The sequence below is a fragment of the Oryza sativa genome, chromosome 1 (assembly GCF_034140825.1).
Source record: "Oryza sativa Japonica Group chromosome 1, ASM3414082v1".
Classification (NCBI taxonomy): Eukaryota; Viridiplantae; Streptophyta; class Magnoliopsida; order Poales; family Poaceae; genus Oryza; species Oryza sativa.
The window spans coordinates 459,625-474,177 of NC_089035.1; the positions used below are offsets into that span (position 1 = coordinate 459,625).

General features: G+C 46.1%; 2 protein-coding genes across 5 annotated transcripts; both read left to right on the forward strand.

The window, feature by feature from the left end:
* Positions 1-425: 425 nt before the first annotated feature.
* LOC4326162 (transcription factor bHLH168) lies at positions 426-2,684 on the forward strand. Of its 4 annotated transcripts, none has more exons than XM_015792304.3 (4): positions 426-815; positions 1,584-2,012; positions 2,186-2,259; positions 2,444-2,684. In XM_015792304.3, the coding sequence occupies exons 1-3, from the start codon at positions 615-617 to the stop codon at positions 2,249-2,251; spliced, it is 696 nt and encodes a 231-aa protein (XP_015647790.1). In that variant the 5' UTR covers positions 426-614; the 3' UTR covers positions 2,252-2,259; positions 2,444-2,684. The 4 variants fall into 4 exon arrangements, with proteins under 4 accessions (XP_015647790.1, XP_015647799.1, XP_015647775.1 ...); XM_015792313.3 differs by having other exon boundaries at positions 2,447-2,684; XM_015792289.3 differs by having other exon boundaries at positions 2,186-2,245.
* A 2,487-nt stretch (positions 2,685-5,171) lies between these two features.
* Positions 5,172-6,359, forward strand: LOC9267649 (uncharacterized). Its single transcript, XM_015779958.3, has one exon. The coding sequence runs from the start codon at positions 5,315-5,317 to the stop codon at positions 6,233-6,235; it is 921 nt and encodes a 306-aa protein (XP_015635444.1). The 5' UTR covers positions 5,172-5,314; the 3' UTR covers positions 6,236-6,359.
* The last annotated feature ends 8,194 nt before the right edge of the window (positions 6,360-14,553 follow it).

Here is a 14,553-nt window from a genome sequence, read left to right on the forward strand (position 1 = left end):
GTGGTAAAATTAAATGAAAAAAATGTTGTAACTGGATAAGAAGTGTAGGCATGTGAGAAAATTTAATGATGGATATTATGATTGGTTGGGATCAGAATGTTGGTGAAAAAGTTATTATATTTTGGAACAAACTTTGATAGCTAAAAATTATTATATTTTAAGATAGAGGAAACATTGATTGTATGCATGCTATATATATATATAGAATTATACGGAATAAATACAAACGGAAGGGCCTAGCTAGAGCTACCAGCTGCGTGCAAATTTATTCCGTATAATTTGGAAGGATATATCTTGCTTCATTTTGCTATTAGCTTGCTTTGGCTATCTTAATTAATATTTAAAAAACGAATGGTGCTGATTTGCTCTCTCATCTTTATAAATATGAGCACTCGTCTCTCTGTACATAGAGAGAGTGAGAGATAACGCGCGGGCGCTAGCTAGCTAGCTCTTAATGTGATATGTATACACAATTTTTCCTTTATCTGTCAAGGAATGGGTAAATGCATGGTTGAGAGAATTAATTGAGTTTCAGTTATAGATATATAGCTGGCTGAGACGACCAGTTAGCCATCGTCGGTCGACGACCAATCAGATCAATCAGTTAACTAATTATGGATCAGGAGAAGGCGGACGGCGGCGGCAGGAGGAGGAGGAGCAGGGCGACGAGTAGCAGCGGCAGCGGCGCGAGCAGCACGGCGGCGGCGGCGGCGGCGGAGAGGAAGGAGATGGAGCGCAGGAGGCGGCAGGACATGAAGGGCCTCTGCGTCAAGCTCGCCTCTCTCATCCCCAAAGAACACTGCTCCATGTCCAAGGTAGCTAGGAATTAGGATCGACTACTCACTAATTAATTTTTATTGAGTTTTAGTTTGCTACTACAAGATTGTTGATCGAGCTTATATATGCTATTGGATGACTAATTAGTGTTCAATGCTGGTTAAAATAATGTTCATATATGCACTAATTTCTTTGGTTTGCTCTAAGGTTAATTAGATCTAGTTTTGTCTCATCGGTCCTTACATGAAATGTTAATTAATGTAAATCCACATGAAATTAGGCTACTATACTAGCTAGACATTGTTAGAGAGTTCGATCTTGCGCGCGGTCTTAATTAGACAATCCTCAAGACTTCATTGAATGGGCCGGCCGGGCCGGCTTAAAATTGTGTGTCTCGATCGGATCCTTCCAAATTGCTTGCATAGCATAAGAAAATAAAATTTCTATATGTCGAGATTCGGATGTGCCATCAACTCAATTCCACTCATTTTCTTCATGTAAATAGTTCTGATCAAATTTCAGCCACCCTGTTATATATTACCCGGTGCAACGACGGGCATTTTGCTAGTAGATGTAAAAAATGACAAGTAAACTTATTATTAGAAGCACAGAGCTAGGGTACAATATTTTTGGTAGGATAAGATCTCTCTCTCTCTCTCTCTATATATATATATATATATATATATATATATATATATATATATATATATATATATATATATATGCGATTAATTGTTGGGCAGTAAATTAATTAGTTAAGCTGGTTGGAGCTAGCGAGGAAATAAATAAAATGAATGTGCATGCAGATGCAGGCGGCGTCTAGGACCCAGCTGGGCAGCCTGGACGAAGCGGCGGCCTACATCAAGAAGCTCAAGGAAAGGGTGGACGAGCTGCACCACAAGAGGAGCATGATGAGTATCACATCATCGCGCTGCCGCTCAGGAGGAGGAGGAGGACCAGCTGCTGCTGCTGGCCAGTCGACGAGCGGCGGCGGCGGCGGGGAAGAAGAAGAAGAAGATATGACGAGGACGACGGCGGCGGCGGCGGTGGTGGAGGTGCGGCAGCACGTGCAGGAGGGGTCGCTGATCAGCTTGGACGTGGTGCTGATCTGCAGCGCAGCGAGGCCGGTCAAGTTCCACGACGTCATCACCGTCCTCGAGGAAGAAGGCGCCGACATCATCTCCGCCAACTTCTCCCTCGCCGCCCACAATTTCTACTACACCATCTACTCCAGGGTATGTACTCCACCACCACCTATATATACGCCAACTAATTAATTTATTATATGTATTCGTCAACTAATTAATAACTATATACTAGTTCATTCAGATATAATTCGCATCATCTATCTCTGCTTTCAGATCGATATATACTCAATTAATTAGACTTCTTCTTGAACTGTATGCAGGCCTTTAGCTCAAGAATTGGCATAGAGGCTTCGAGGATTTCTGAGAGACTACGGGCATTGGTATGACACCTGAGGTACCAGATCATAACTGTATATATATGTCTTCTACACATATATCATTCCATAAACATATATATGTGAATGTATTTATATAATGCCATGCATAGAGAGCTGGATTTTCATTTTTCTAAGAGAACATTTCTTTGTAACTGCTTGCTGCAAAAGTACATTTATTCTTATGTGTGTATGTACTTGTAGCAGGTGATCCGGTCTTGAAGGATTTTGTGATGGGCTTGGCCCAACTATAACCTGGGCTAGCTAAGAATTTCCAAATGGGCCTGATCCAATCACCTCATGAGTAGTCCAGTAGATATCTCGATATATCTCTACTATTATAAAAATTGAAGATGTTTTTGCCGATACTTTGGTACGTCATCCATGTATGAGTCGGTTTTTAAGTTCGTTTGCTTTTGGAAATACATATTCGTATTTGAGTCAATTTTTAATTTTTAAGTTCGTTCGCTTTTGGAAATATAGAAGGAGTCGTATAAGAATTTTTTTAAAAAAACTCGCATGCTAACTTGAGACGATCGGATTCATAATTGCAGCTCATAATTTTCTAAAAACAGAATATATATATCCAAGCAAATTCTCACATAACTAAACCATATAACAATAATAGATTAAAATAAATAAATAATGTTCACCCGGTGCAACGCATGGGCATTTGTTCTATATATTATAGAAAAAAAAAGTGAAAATTGATGGCGACAAAAAGTAACCTATATAAATATTAAATAAGTTCAATGGAACGCTACTGCATGCGTGTTTGCATGTAAACGTGACGAATATAGTTTATAGCATTATAGTCTACCTTGGTTAGTTTCTAGAATAATTAATTAATCATGTATACTTTGTTTCATATCTGGCAATTGATATCTCGATATAGCGTGCCGAAGAATCGCGAGAGGAATCCCCTTTTCCTTCTGCTGAGAAATATGAATGGTTGATTGCTCTACTACTTAATAATAAAATCACAATCACTCTCTAGTCTCTACTTTGCATCTTTACCTAACACTCCACATGTACTAGTACACACGCCATGATAAAATTAGTGCCAGTTTCCTTCAATAAATAAATAAATTAGTGTCAGGTAGGGTCCATTGAGTTGATCATCTTCTTTTTTTTTTTTTAGAACTGAGTTGATCATCTTATTTATACTTGGGTTTCTTTCGACAGGCCAGCAATGAGTAATATAATCTCATTACATCACATGCATGGTGCGACTATAGTACTTTAATTACATGATACTATTGTGTACTATTGCTGCACACATATGGTGGATAATATTGCATATTATATTTTAACTAGCAAATAATTAATTAGCATAGGCTGACCAGGTGTCCACTTGCAATTTTTTTAGGGGAGAAAGTTGCAGCTTAATTAAGTTCAGATCATGCATGATATAGCTAGCTATTGCGAAGGACGTGCATGCATGTTCCAATCGTTAGCTAAGCACGTACCCCCCAACTGTCATTAACCGTTAATTACAACCGCCACATTAAACTTAAAATTCTGTAATGTTAAATTGTTTATTTATTAAATTAAGATAATCACTTCGATCCACTCGATATTGTTGCATGTTTTTGGATAACATAAGTATCATGGGCTTAATTTGCAAAATCTTAATTAATTTTTTACGCGTCGCCCTATAGTGTGTATATATATATAGATACTCGGTTAGTACGCAACTTCGGCTGGAGTATAATTTATCATCAGATATTCAGATTTCTGGAAGCTTAATATTTAATTTAGTTAGTCGTAGGTATATATTTCACGTGGCATCACACTGACCGAGGGGGGGAACTTGGATGAATTCGATTATATAAATATTTATACAGTATACTGCTCTTGCAACGTGGAGTAAGGACACATATATAGCTCCAACTTCTAAGTTTGGTGTTGGGTCTGGAGTGGAGTTGAGCTGTGAGCTGTCTAAACCCAGCTATACTTCTCTAGTTCCTTTTGTGATAGGGCTCCACCTAGCTCTGCTACTATTTTAGGTGGAGCTGAAACTGTTTGGCTGAGAGGTGAAGCTGGAGCTGTGCCAAACATGCCCTATATATACTCCTTATGTTCTGAACAATCACTACCTCCGCTTTAAAATAGTTATCTTTCTAAAATTTAAAATTTATCCTGAAAGACTTATCACTCTAGTTACTACTTATCACATTCATCTCTTTTCATTCAAATTTCTTTCTATTATTGTATTTTTCAAGTACTACTCAACTTTCAACCGTATATCATTTAGGCCCTGTTTAGATCCCACTCTAAAATTTTTCATCCTGCCACATCGAGTATTTGAACACCAGCATGAAGTATTAAATATAGGCTAAAAATAACTAATTACACAGATTGTGACTAATTTGCAAGACGAATCTTTTAAACCTAATTGCTTCATGATTTAACAATGTGGTGCTACAGTAAACATTTGCTAATGACTGATTAATTAGGCTTAATAAATTTGTCTCGCGGTTTACCGACGGATTATGTAATTAGTTCTTTTATTAGTGTCCGAATACCCCATATGACACCCTATATAATACCTGACGTATCACGACGAAACTTTACACCCCTGGATCTAAACACCCCATTAGGAGCACTATAATCTCTTTTTTAACCATTATGCTAGATAACGTGTTTTTTGGATGGAGAAAGTACTCCATTCATCATAAAATATAATAACCGAGAATCAAATAAAAAGTATCTATGTCCACTCGTAGTATTTTCTAGGTTGCTATATTATGTAAACAGAGGGAGAGGGAGTAAGTGTGAATTACTACCGTGTACTCCGATCTCTCTCTGGATATACATACCTCCCCGGGAGAAGGCGACCGATACTTTCCCCTTCTCTCGTTCCCCTCCTCCCTCTACAGTACTCTCCCCAAAATCTCTCCTCACCGGCCCCTCTTCCCCTTCGATTCTGGCGGCTTGCCACCGGCGAGGGTTGGAGGAGAGGTCCGGCCACCTCCCCTCTACTAGTATTAGGTTGTTAGATCTATTATTAGGTCGTCAGGTGTCTCCTGTAGTTAGGGTTTGTCCCTAATTGGTCTTTTGCCGACGAGCTCCATGGGTGCCGGTGTGGTCGGATGCGGCGGCGGGTGGTGGCGGTGGAGATGCGAGATCCGAAGACCGGTGGATGAATCGACGGAAAAGGCTGGTTCCTTGCGGCGGCGGCGGCGGCTACATCGTCGTCGGCAATCGGGAGAAGCCGGCTCCTTGCGGCGGCGCCAGTTGCTTCGTCGTCGGCGTCCGGGATGTCACTGTCCTGATGAATCGACAGAAAAAGCTGGCTCCCTGTGGCAGTGTCAGTGGCTTCGTCATCGGTGTCCGGGAGGTCGCTGCCCCGTTCCTAGAGACGGCGGCGGCAGCTTCTTGAGGCCTGCTTCGCCAGGGCAAGCTATCGCCCAGAGCTTGCTGCTCGTGGTGCTTGACTGCCCGTTGGCGAGGTGGCGGCGATTCTGCCGGTGCATGCTTGAGTGCTTCCTATGCCATGGTTCCATAAGTCAAGTCTCGCAGGATTTCTCTCCCCCATTCCCGCATGTCGATCCAAGAAGACAGCAGTTTATTTGCCACCATTCGAGTGCTTCAGTGGGTTTGGGGATCTGGATGTGGGCTCCTTCTTCCTCTGTGTTTCCCACCAGCTCATTCCATGCAGGGTTTGTTGTTCGGGTTGAGCTCACGCTCCTCAGATTTAACGACGAACTCCGTGGACTTCTCTTGCTGAGTCCGGTGATGCTCCCTCAAAATCTACGGCTTAGCAGCAAACCTCCGTTTTGTGCAGTCTTCGTGGAGGCAACCGGATGGAGATTACCGGTTTGTCAAGCGTGCTGCACGCCAAAGGAGGCCCAAGGTTGCATTCGTCGCGGCATTGCCGCAGCTCCCTGTCGATGTGCACCTTCTTTGCAGTGTGGTTTCATCACGAAGTTTGTAGCCTTAAGTGCAGTTTCCCCGTTCTTTCGAAACGGATGGTTTTATGCTTCCTTTTGATCTGTTTGCAATGTACTGGGATTTATTCCCGTGAACTCTGTCGCCCTGTATTGATGGATGTTTAAGTTTAAAAAAAAAAAACATACCTCCCCGGGGACGGAGGGAGTATCTCTGTTTATGTGAACGTTCGTACGGTCTGATCGACACGCGTAAGAGTGATGATCAGACGCGGTTGATATATGCACGTTAGTCATCCTCTCTTGATTAATTAATTAGTGCCACATTTTCAGCATGCCAAAGGACCCTACCGGTAAGATAAAAACCTTAAAAACTACTCCACGTTTATATAATTAAATATATAGGAGGAGCAGTCAACTCTGCTTCTCCAACGTCCAATAATTTTTACTAGAGGTAGCATGATATCAATTTAATTATGCCACTTTTGGTACTCACAAAATTACTTCAACCTCTATTATACTCCCTCCATTATAGTTTAGGGCCAATTTAGATTGCTACCCTACCAAAATTTGTCCTACCAAAATTTTGGTAGGGTAGCAAACCAAACACCTCTACTACTCTACCAATGCTATAAATTTGGCTTTGCCTATGAACTTGTCTCTTATAGGCAAATTTTGGCTTCAATCCAAATAAATATTTTCAACTCTACTCTACCAAAATTTTAATAGCACCAAAACTTGCCCAAGATTTGGCCCTACCAAAATTTTGGTAGGGCATCAATCCAAACATGCCCTTAATCATCTTAAAAAGAGACCAAGATCAATGACACTAAGATATTCATCACTCTCAAATTAATCACATCAATTAAGATGCTTCATCGTTTCGTGTCCTATCAATTACCAATAGAAGTTAATTTTGAATGTATGCATACAACACATTCAAAGAAAGACGCAGCATATTTTGCACGGCACACGTACTGTAGCGCGGTTGGGTGGAGGAACAACGCGCCATTTGAGTTTGACCCGCATTTATCTGTCAGAATTAATAAAACCATCCACAAGCCACGCGCATGTGGGACCTGCATGTTTAAGGCGAGCTCAATTGAATTAATATCCTTTTATTGGAAGTTGGAACAGAGGCTTTAATCAATTAAAAACTTGTGCCAGCTCGGGCGCGATCCCGTTTGAACACGCAGGTGTCTAATTTAATTGTTGTTAAATCTATGTTTAGTTTATACGATTTGATGCCATTTTTAACTTATTTTACGGTTTTACAATTAATTCAACTCTAGTTACATAATTTCGTGAATTCAATAGTTTCATAAGGCTATCTATAGTCGTTAGCTGGCATTGCTAATTTTGGGGTTTTATTGAGAGGGTAGTGGGCTCTATCCCCTTCCCGTTGTTGTTTGGAATCGCAGTAACCCAGTTTTTTCCTTGGTCTTTTATTGTTTTCCCTCCTTCCTTGGTATAAGTCGGTCTGGTTGATTGCATTGTATAACAAATATTCTTTTCTTCTAATACATTGACGTGCAATCCTTTTGCGCGTTCGAGAAAAAAAATCAATAATTTCAAAGAAAACGGTAGATTAAGAGTAGTTATAATTTGCAAATTGTAATCTGTAGTTATTAGTTAAGTTCTCGGAAATCAAAACTTAGTTTTAATTAGTACCTTTCAGAAATTAGTCTGTAGTTATTAGTTAAGTTCTCGGAAGTCAAAACTTAGTTTTAATTAGTGCCTTTCAGAAATTAGTCTCCCCGGGAAAAAAAAAGTGTCTACAATATGGAGAGGATATATATAACCACATGTCAATATATTGTCACCACGCCAGATCGACACATCTGTAATGGATCAAAATGCCTCGTTACGCAAATGACCTTATCTTTGATGGACTAGACTGAAGCTTGTCGTTCTATGTAAGGCTTAATTTGGGTATAGAGTGATCTACCTATGAATTTAACTTGCACAATCACAAATAATCTAAATATATGGGAGTATAGTGTATATGCCTAATAAAGAGCGATCGATCGAATCATGCAAGTATGCATGCATCTCTTCGCCAAAAAGAAAAAGGAAATAAAATACATCATAAATGGACGGAGCTAACTACAGAGGTGAGAACAGAACAAAACTATATATAGCTCTAGGTCAACGCCCTGGAATTTAGCACGGGAATGTACTAAGTTAACACTTTGATGAGTTGAGATTACGACATAAGCTAGACAAGTTGCTCGCAGCCACTGGTTGATTGATTGCTTTCAAGCATTTTGTGTTTCTTTAAAAACATACTCCAAGCTAGCAAGAGCACAGACGTGTGCAAATCATCACGTGTACGTGTTCATTTGCATCTGTTCCAAGAAATTAAAATAAAGTACTCTTGTAGTAATTAACTACATACATGCACGGTTGAATTGTTTACAAACCGATAGTAGTTCCAACTGGTACGTAGTTAATTTCTTGCAACAAAGACTGTTGAGAATGATAAAAATACGAATCAACTAGCATGACCATCAAAATAATTTATTCATGACATATGGAGCAGAAAATGCATGCAGTTGGAAGATGTGATGTGTGACTGTAACAAGATAGTACTACTAATTAAAAAGCATCAACTGGTGATGGTGAAGCAGCAATTTTTATTTCTTGTTTTTATAGGCATGTTGACCATGCAAGTAGCTGGCCAGGTTTGCAACTGTAATACCCTAATTGTAAACATGGACCTTCTTCGTTTATTTAATTTCGAGAAAGCAATTAACAAAATTGTTATATGTGTCTTGTGGCACATGTTTGATTGAAAATTGATGTTGTCCGGGATGGTCGTTTGCCCTTGTACAGTGGTTGAATTGTTGCCAGACTAGTCCGAGATAAAATTTATAGGAGAAAAATATGAAGAAATAGTGGTGGCACAGAGAGGCTAATCCAGTTCACAATTCACAAAGAAGAGTAGTCTGCAGGGGGTGATATACTTTAAGGATACAGTGAGGAGAGATTAATTAGGAAGGTAAAAAAAGAATCATGATGTTTGCTTAGGCTGTGTTCTTTCCCTATTTTCCCGACCAGCCTCTCTCGTTTTCCACGCACACGCTTTTTAAACTGCTAAATATTACGATTTATAAAAAAAACTTTCTATATGAAAGTTGTTTAAAAAAAATCAAATTAATCTATTTTTTAAAAAAATAGTTAATACTTAATTAATCATGCAATAATACGAGCTTCATTTTACGTGCCGGGGAGGAGGGGTTCCCAACCCCTCCTTCCGAACATAGCCTTAGTAAATGCAGGGATAAATAATTAGGCTGCGTACGGTATATCACTTTCTTACCTTTTTGCTTCATTGATTTTCACACGCATACTTTATAAACGTTCATTGAATGGTGTATTTTAAAAAAATCAAAAAATTATTTTAAAAATCATATTAATATATTTCTCAAATTTAGTGAGCTACCTCGTTTTATGTGTAAAGAAAAGTTCCCCAACTCCTCCTGCCGAAACAAAACAGGGCGGATCCATCATGGGAGCGTTGGGGCTCAAACCTCCACTACTGTCATGAGGATCATGGGAGCCCCCACGAAACCCTAACAATCTTTTTTTTTTTGCCATATGTAGATTGGAGGAGGGTTGTAGCTCTGTTTTATTTTAATGAGACCCACCTATTTTTTCTTTCTCGATCTGGCTCAAACATAATACTTCTTAGAGCTTTCTAGTTAAGAAATATTGAAGTTCCCTACGAAGATTACCCCTACAAAAATGTTAGAATCGGATGCCCACTCTTGGCGGGCTTCAAAACTCCCGGATGATTTTCACCAGGCCAACATGGTCATCATATCGATCCCTCGCCTTCAGGTTGTTGATATACTTTATGCTGGCTAATTTATCGCCTTCAGGAATTAATAGTGTCGGTGATATGGGACCGGGAGTATCATGACTAGAGGCTTGAGGCAGACACAATCGCCCACGTGGCCTGGCACCTTCGGGGACGTCGGGCCCGAGGGTGAGGTGTCCGCCCTCCTCCTGATTTCCCCCGAGGGGGGGTCGGGTTGCGCTTGCCCCGGCCCCGAGGGCCGAGGCACCCCGACCCCCTTAAGGAAGTCTGCGCCACATATATGGGATAAGTGAGCACAGCTGTGCTCACCTAACAGCATTTATTGCAGTCTGGTCAGGCGTGTCACGCTGCATGCAGCGCAGTACGGCGCGTTCCTTTATCCGGTCTGTGACCAGTCACAGACCGGTCAGATCACGGGTTAGGTGGCGACTGGCGGTCTGACGCACGCCTTACCCCATCCCGTCAAGGTGTGAGCTTCTAAGCACTCGTCCCCAGCTGGAGCTAGCGTGTTACATCCCAGAGATGGCACGTTAACCCCGATCGATATATACCAGGCTTCATCCTAACCATTACAGGCAAGGTGTTACACAAGGAAGGGCAAACATGCATGTTGTTAAACTGACGCGTGGTGGACAAGAATGACCGGTCTGGCACTGGTCGCGTCAGCAACGGGCAGCCACGATCCCACGTTGCGCCTGTCTCCGCCGGGAGTGGAGGTAGGTGTGGGCTGTCCCATCGGAGTGTCATTCGGACAGCAACCATACCAATCTCCGTCAATAAAGAGAAGAAAAGTCCAGTTTGGAAAGGGAAGGGTGCATGTGGTATCCCCTTGAAGTATAAAAGGAGGACCTTGCCCATAGAGAAGGGGGGGATTCTTTTCCAGATTTAGAGCTTAGAACGGGGAAGAAGTTGGCTCACACTTGGTAGCTCATTCATACACAAATCCACAAAAACACAGGAGTAGGGTATTACGCTTCGCAGCGGCCCGAACCTGTATACATCGCCGTGTCTCGTGTGTCTTGCGGGCAGACGATCTTTCCAGATACAGAGGGAGAGCGAGAGCTTGAGATTTCACCCTAAGCCCCCGGCCGAACTGGCAAAGAGGGGCCTGCGCGGTCTCCCGGTGAGGAGCCACGAGCTCCGTCATCTGGCGCGCCAGGTAGGGGGCTCAGCGTGTGTTTTCTGAGCTCTCAGACTCTTCCGTGTGCGCCAAGTTTTTCTTGTTCAGCCTAATGGCCGAGCAAGGAAAAGCGCACGACCTCTCTCCGAGTGCGAGCGGCGACGACGGGGAGCCAAACCCACGCCGTCGAGCTCGTACTCCCCCACCTCCTCCACACCAAAGTCCTAAGCAGGGGGAGGCGCTCGAGAGGGTTGATAAATCCGCAGCATCACCGGTCGCGGGTGGTGCAGGAGAACGGCGAGATGGGGAGCGTCGCCTCCTTGTCTACGGCGACGGCAGCACGCCTCAAGGCGCGCTTCAGGCTGTCGGCGCGCTCCTACGTCACCCGCCTGTCGTCCCTGACCCGGAGTCTCCAGCCCAGCGATGGCTGGACGATGTGGCCAATTTGGTCATGACGGCACAACAGCGCCTGGGTGCTGGTGGACGGTCCGCCACCACCAAGACCTCCGGCGCCGCTACCACCGGCTCCGTGTCGTCAAGGCGGAGGGCGCGGCGAGCGGCGGCTGCTGCGCGCCATTCGGCCGCCACTCCCTCGTCGACACCTCCAACTCGGGAGGATCAGCATGGAGAGCCGGATGCCCGCATCGACATCGAGCGCCGGCGTAATAACCGGCGTACTCCCCGCGCAACGGAGGGCGCCTCTTCGTCCAGAGTGTCACCTCGACCTGGACATGAGAATCAGCCCTCCGTGCCCCCGGCCGGTGGTGTTGGCTGTAGAGCCTTTGTGGCGAGTCTTCGGAATGTCCGTTGGCCCCCAAGGTTCCGGCCCACCATCACCGAGAAGTACGATGGGAGCGTCAACCCCACCGAGTTTCTCCAGGTCTATACGACCGGGATCGAGGCCGCTGGGGGTGACGACAGGGTCATGGCGAACTTCTTTCCCATGGCCCTAAAAGGACAGGCGCGGGGATGGCTAATGAACCTGCCACCCGCGTCGGTCCACTCCTGGGAAGATTTGTGCCAACAGTTCACCATGAACTTCCAAGGCACATATCCGCGCCCAGGCGAAGAAGCGGACTTGCATGCAGTACAGCGAGGCGATGATGAGTCGCTTCGCTCGTACATTCAGCGGTTTTGCCAAGTCCGCAATACTATACCATGCATCCCTGCGCACGCGGTGATCTACGCGTTCAGGGGGGGCGTGCGGCACAACTGCATGCTCGAAAAGATCGCTTCCAAAGAGCCCCAGACTACCGCGGAGCTTTTTCAGCTCGCGGACCGAGTGGCTCGGAAGGAGGAAGCGTGGACATGGAACTCCTCCGGTTCCGGAGTGGCAGCTTCGGCCGCCCCCGGATCCGCCGCTCAGACAGGGCGGCGTGACAGGAGGAGGAAGAAGAGGTCGGACCGTTCCGGCGACGAGGGTCATGTCCTCGCCGTCGAGGGCGCTCCGCGGGCCACTCGAAAGGGGAGGCCTGCGTGCGACAAAAAGAAAGAGGCTGGTACTCCCAGCAGGGAGCGCCCCGCCGGCAGGTGGTGCTCCGTCCACAACACCTCCCTCCACGATCTCGCGGACTGTCGTGCAGTAAAAAACCTGGCTGAGCGAACGAGGAAGTGGGAGGAGGACAGGAGGCAGGAACGCCGTGAGGGCAAGTCCCCGGCGGTTCCTTCCGGCAAACGGCGAAGTGAGGCCAAGCAGAAGGCCCCCGCTGTTGACATCGATGATGGCGATGATGACCTAGGTTTCCAAGAACCTGGGGCCACCATAGCCACCGTCGATGGAGGAGCGTGTGCTCACGTCTCTCGCCGGAGCTTCAAGGCTATGAAGCGAGAGCTTCTGGCCATGGTCCCTACTCATGAGGCGATGCGTCGGGCGCGGTGGTCGGAGGTTGCTCTCACTTTCGACCAGACCGACCACCCACCGTGCATTGCCTGGGGAGGGCAGGTTGCAATGGTGGTTTCCCCCACCATCTGCAACGTGAAGTTGGGACGTGTCCTCATAGATGGAGGAGCGGCCCTCAACATCCTTTCCCCCGCGGCCTTTGATGCTATCAAGGCCCCGGGGATGGTGCTCCAGCCGTCTCAACCGATCATCGGTGTGACGCCGGGGCACACATGGCCGTTAGGTCACATCGACCTACCGGTCACCATCGGTGGACCCGCCAACTTCCGCACGGAGCGGGTGAGCTTCGATGTGGCGGACCTCAGTCTGCCCTACAACGCGGTCCTAGGGAGGCCCGCGTTGGTGAAGTTCATGGCGGCGGTCCACTACGCCTACCTCCAGATGAAGATGCCGGGCCCCGGTGGCCCCATCTCTGTCCATGGCGATCTTAAAGTCGCGCTCGCTTGCATGGAGCAGCACGCCGACCGCCTCGCTGCCGCGTCCAAGCCCGAGGGTGGTGACGAGAGGCTTGGCACCTCCGCCCCCACCGCCCCGAGGCAGCGGATTGCCACATGCGACGAGGTCCCGGTCAAGGAGGTTGCCTTGGGCGACGGCCCATCCAAGACCACACGGATCGGTGGTCTTCTGGATGGCAAATAGGAAGACGCGCTCGTCTCCTTCCTGCGGGCAAACGCTGACGTCTTCGCATGGAGACCAGCGGACATGCCCGGGGTCCCCAGGGAGGTGATTGAGCACCGTCTCGCCGTGCGGCCGGGCGCAAGGCCGGTCCGGCAGAAAGTGCGGCGGCAGGCCCCGGAACGTCAAGCCTTCATCCGCGAGGAGGTGGCTAGACTTTTGGAGGCCGGGTTCATCCGTGAAGTCATCCATCCGGAGTGGCTGGCGAACCCGGTGGTCGTTCCCAAGGCGAACGGCAAGCTTCGGATGTGCATCGACTACACCGACCTTAACAAGGCATGTCCTAAGGATCCTTACCCCCTGCCTCGCATAGATCAGATCATCGACTCCACTGCGGGGTGCGACCTTTTGTGTTTTCTAGATGCATACTCTGGTTACCATCAGATTCGCATGGCTAGGGAGGATGAGGAAAAAACTGCGTTCATTACCCCCGTAGGAACTTATTGTTATATGTCAATGCCCTTCGGGTTAAAGAATGCAGGTCCTACTTTTCAACGTACTACTCGAATTTCTTTGGGTAGCCAAATAGGACGTAATGTTGAGGCTTATGTCGATGACTTGGTTGTAAAAACGCGCAACCAAGAAACTTTACTTTCAGATCTAGCGGAAACTTTTGAGAACCTCCGCTCCGCCCGCATAAAGCTGAACCCCGATAAGTGTGTGTTTGGTGTACCTGCGGGCAAGCTTCTTGGGTTTTTGGTCTCTGCCCGAGGCATTGAGGCCAACCCCGAGAAGATACGAGCTATAGAGCGGATCCGCCCCCCCAGCAAACTTAGGGATGTGCAGTGCGTCACTGGTTGCATGGCCGCCCTAAGTCGTTTCATATCAAGGCTGGGAGAGAAGGCGCTTCCCTTGTTTAAGCTCCTCAAGCGCTCGGGGCCGTTCACTTGGACGGAGGAAGCT

Coding starts and splice junctions, on each gene's coding strand:
- LOC4326162 (XM_015792289.3), top strand. CDS start 615: ATGGATCAGGAGAAGGCGGACGGCGGCGGCAGGAGGAGGAGGAGCAGG. Junction 816..1,583: donor AACACTGCTCCATGTCCAAG/GTAGCTAGGAAT, acceptor ATGTGCATGCAG/ATGCAGGCGGCGTCTAGGAC. Junction 2,013..2,185: donor ACTACACCATCTACTCCAGG/GTATGTACTCCA, acceptor AACTGTATGCAG/GCCTTTAGCTCAAGAATTGG.
- LOC9267649 (XM_015779958.3), top strand. CDS start 5,315: ATGGGTGCCGGTGTGGTCGGATGCGGCGGCGGGTGGTGGCGGTGGAGA.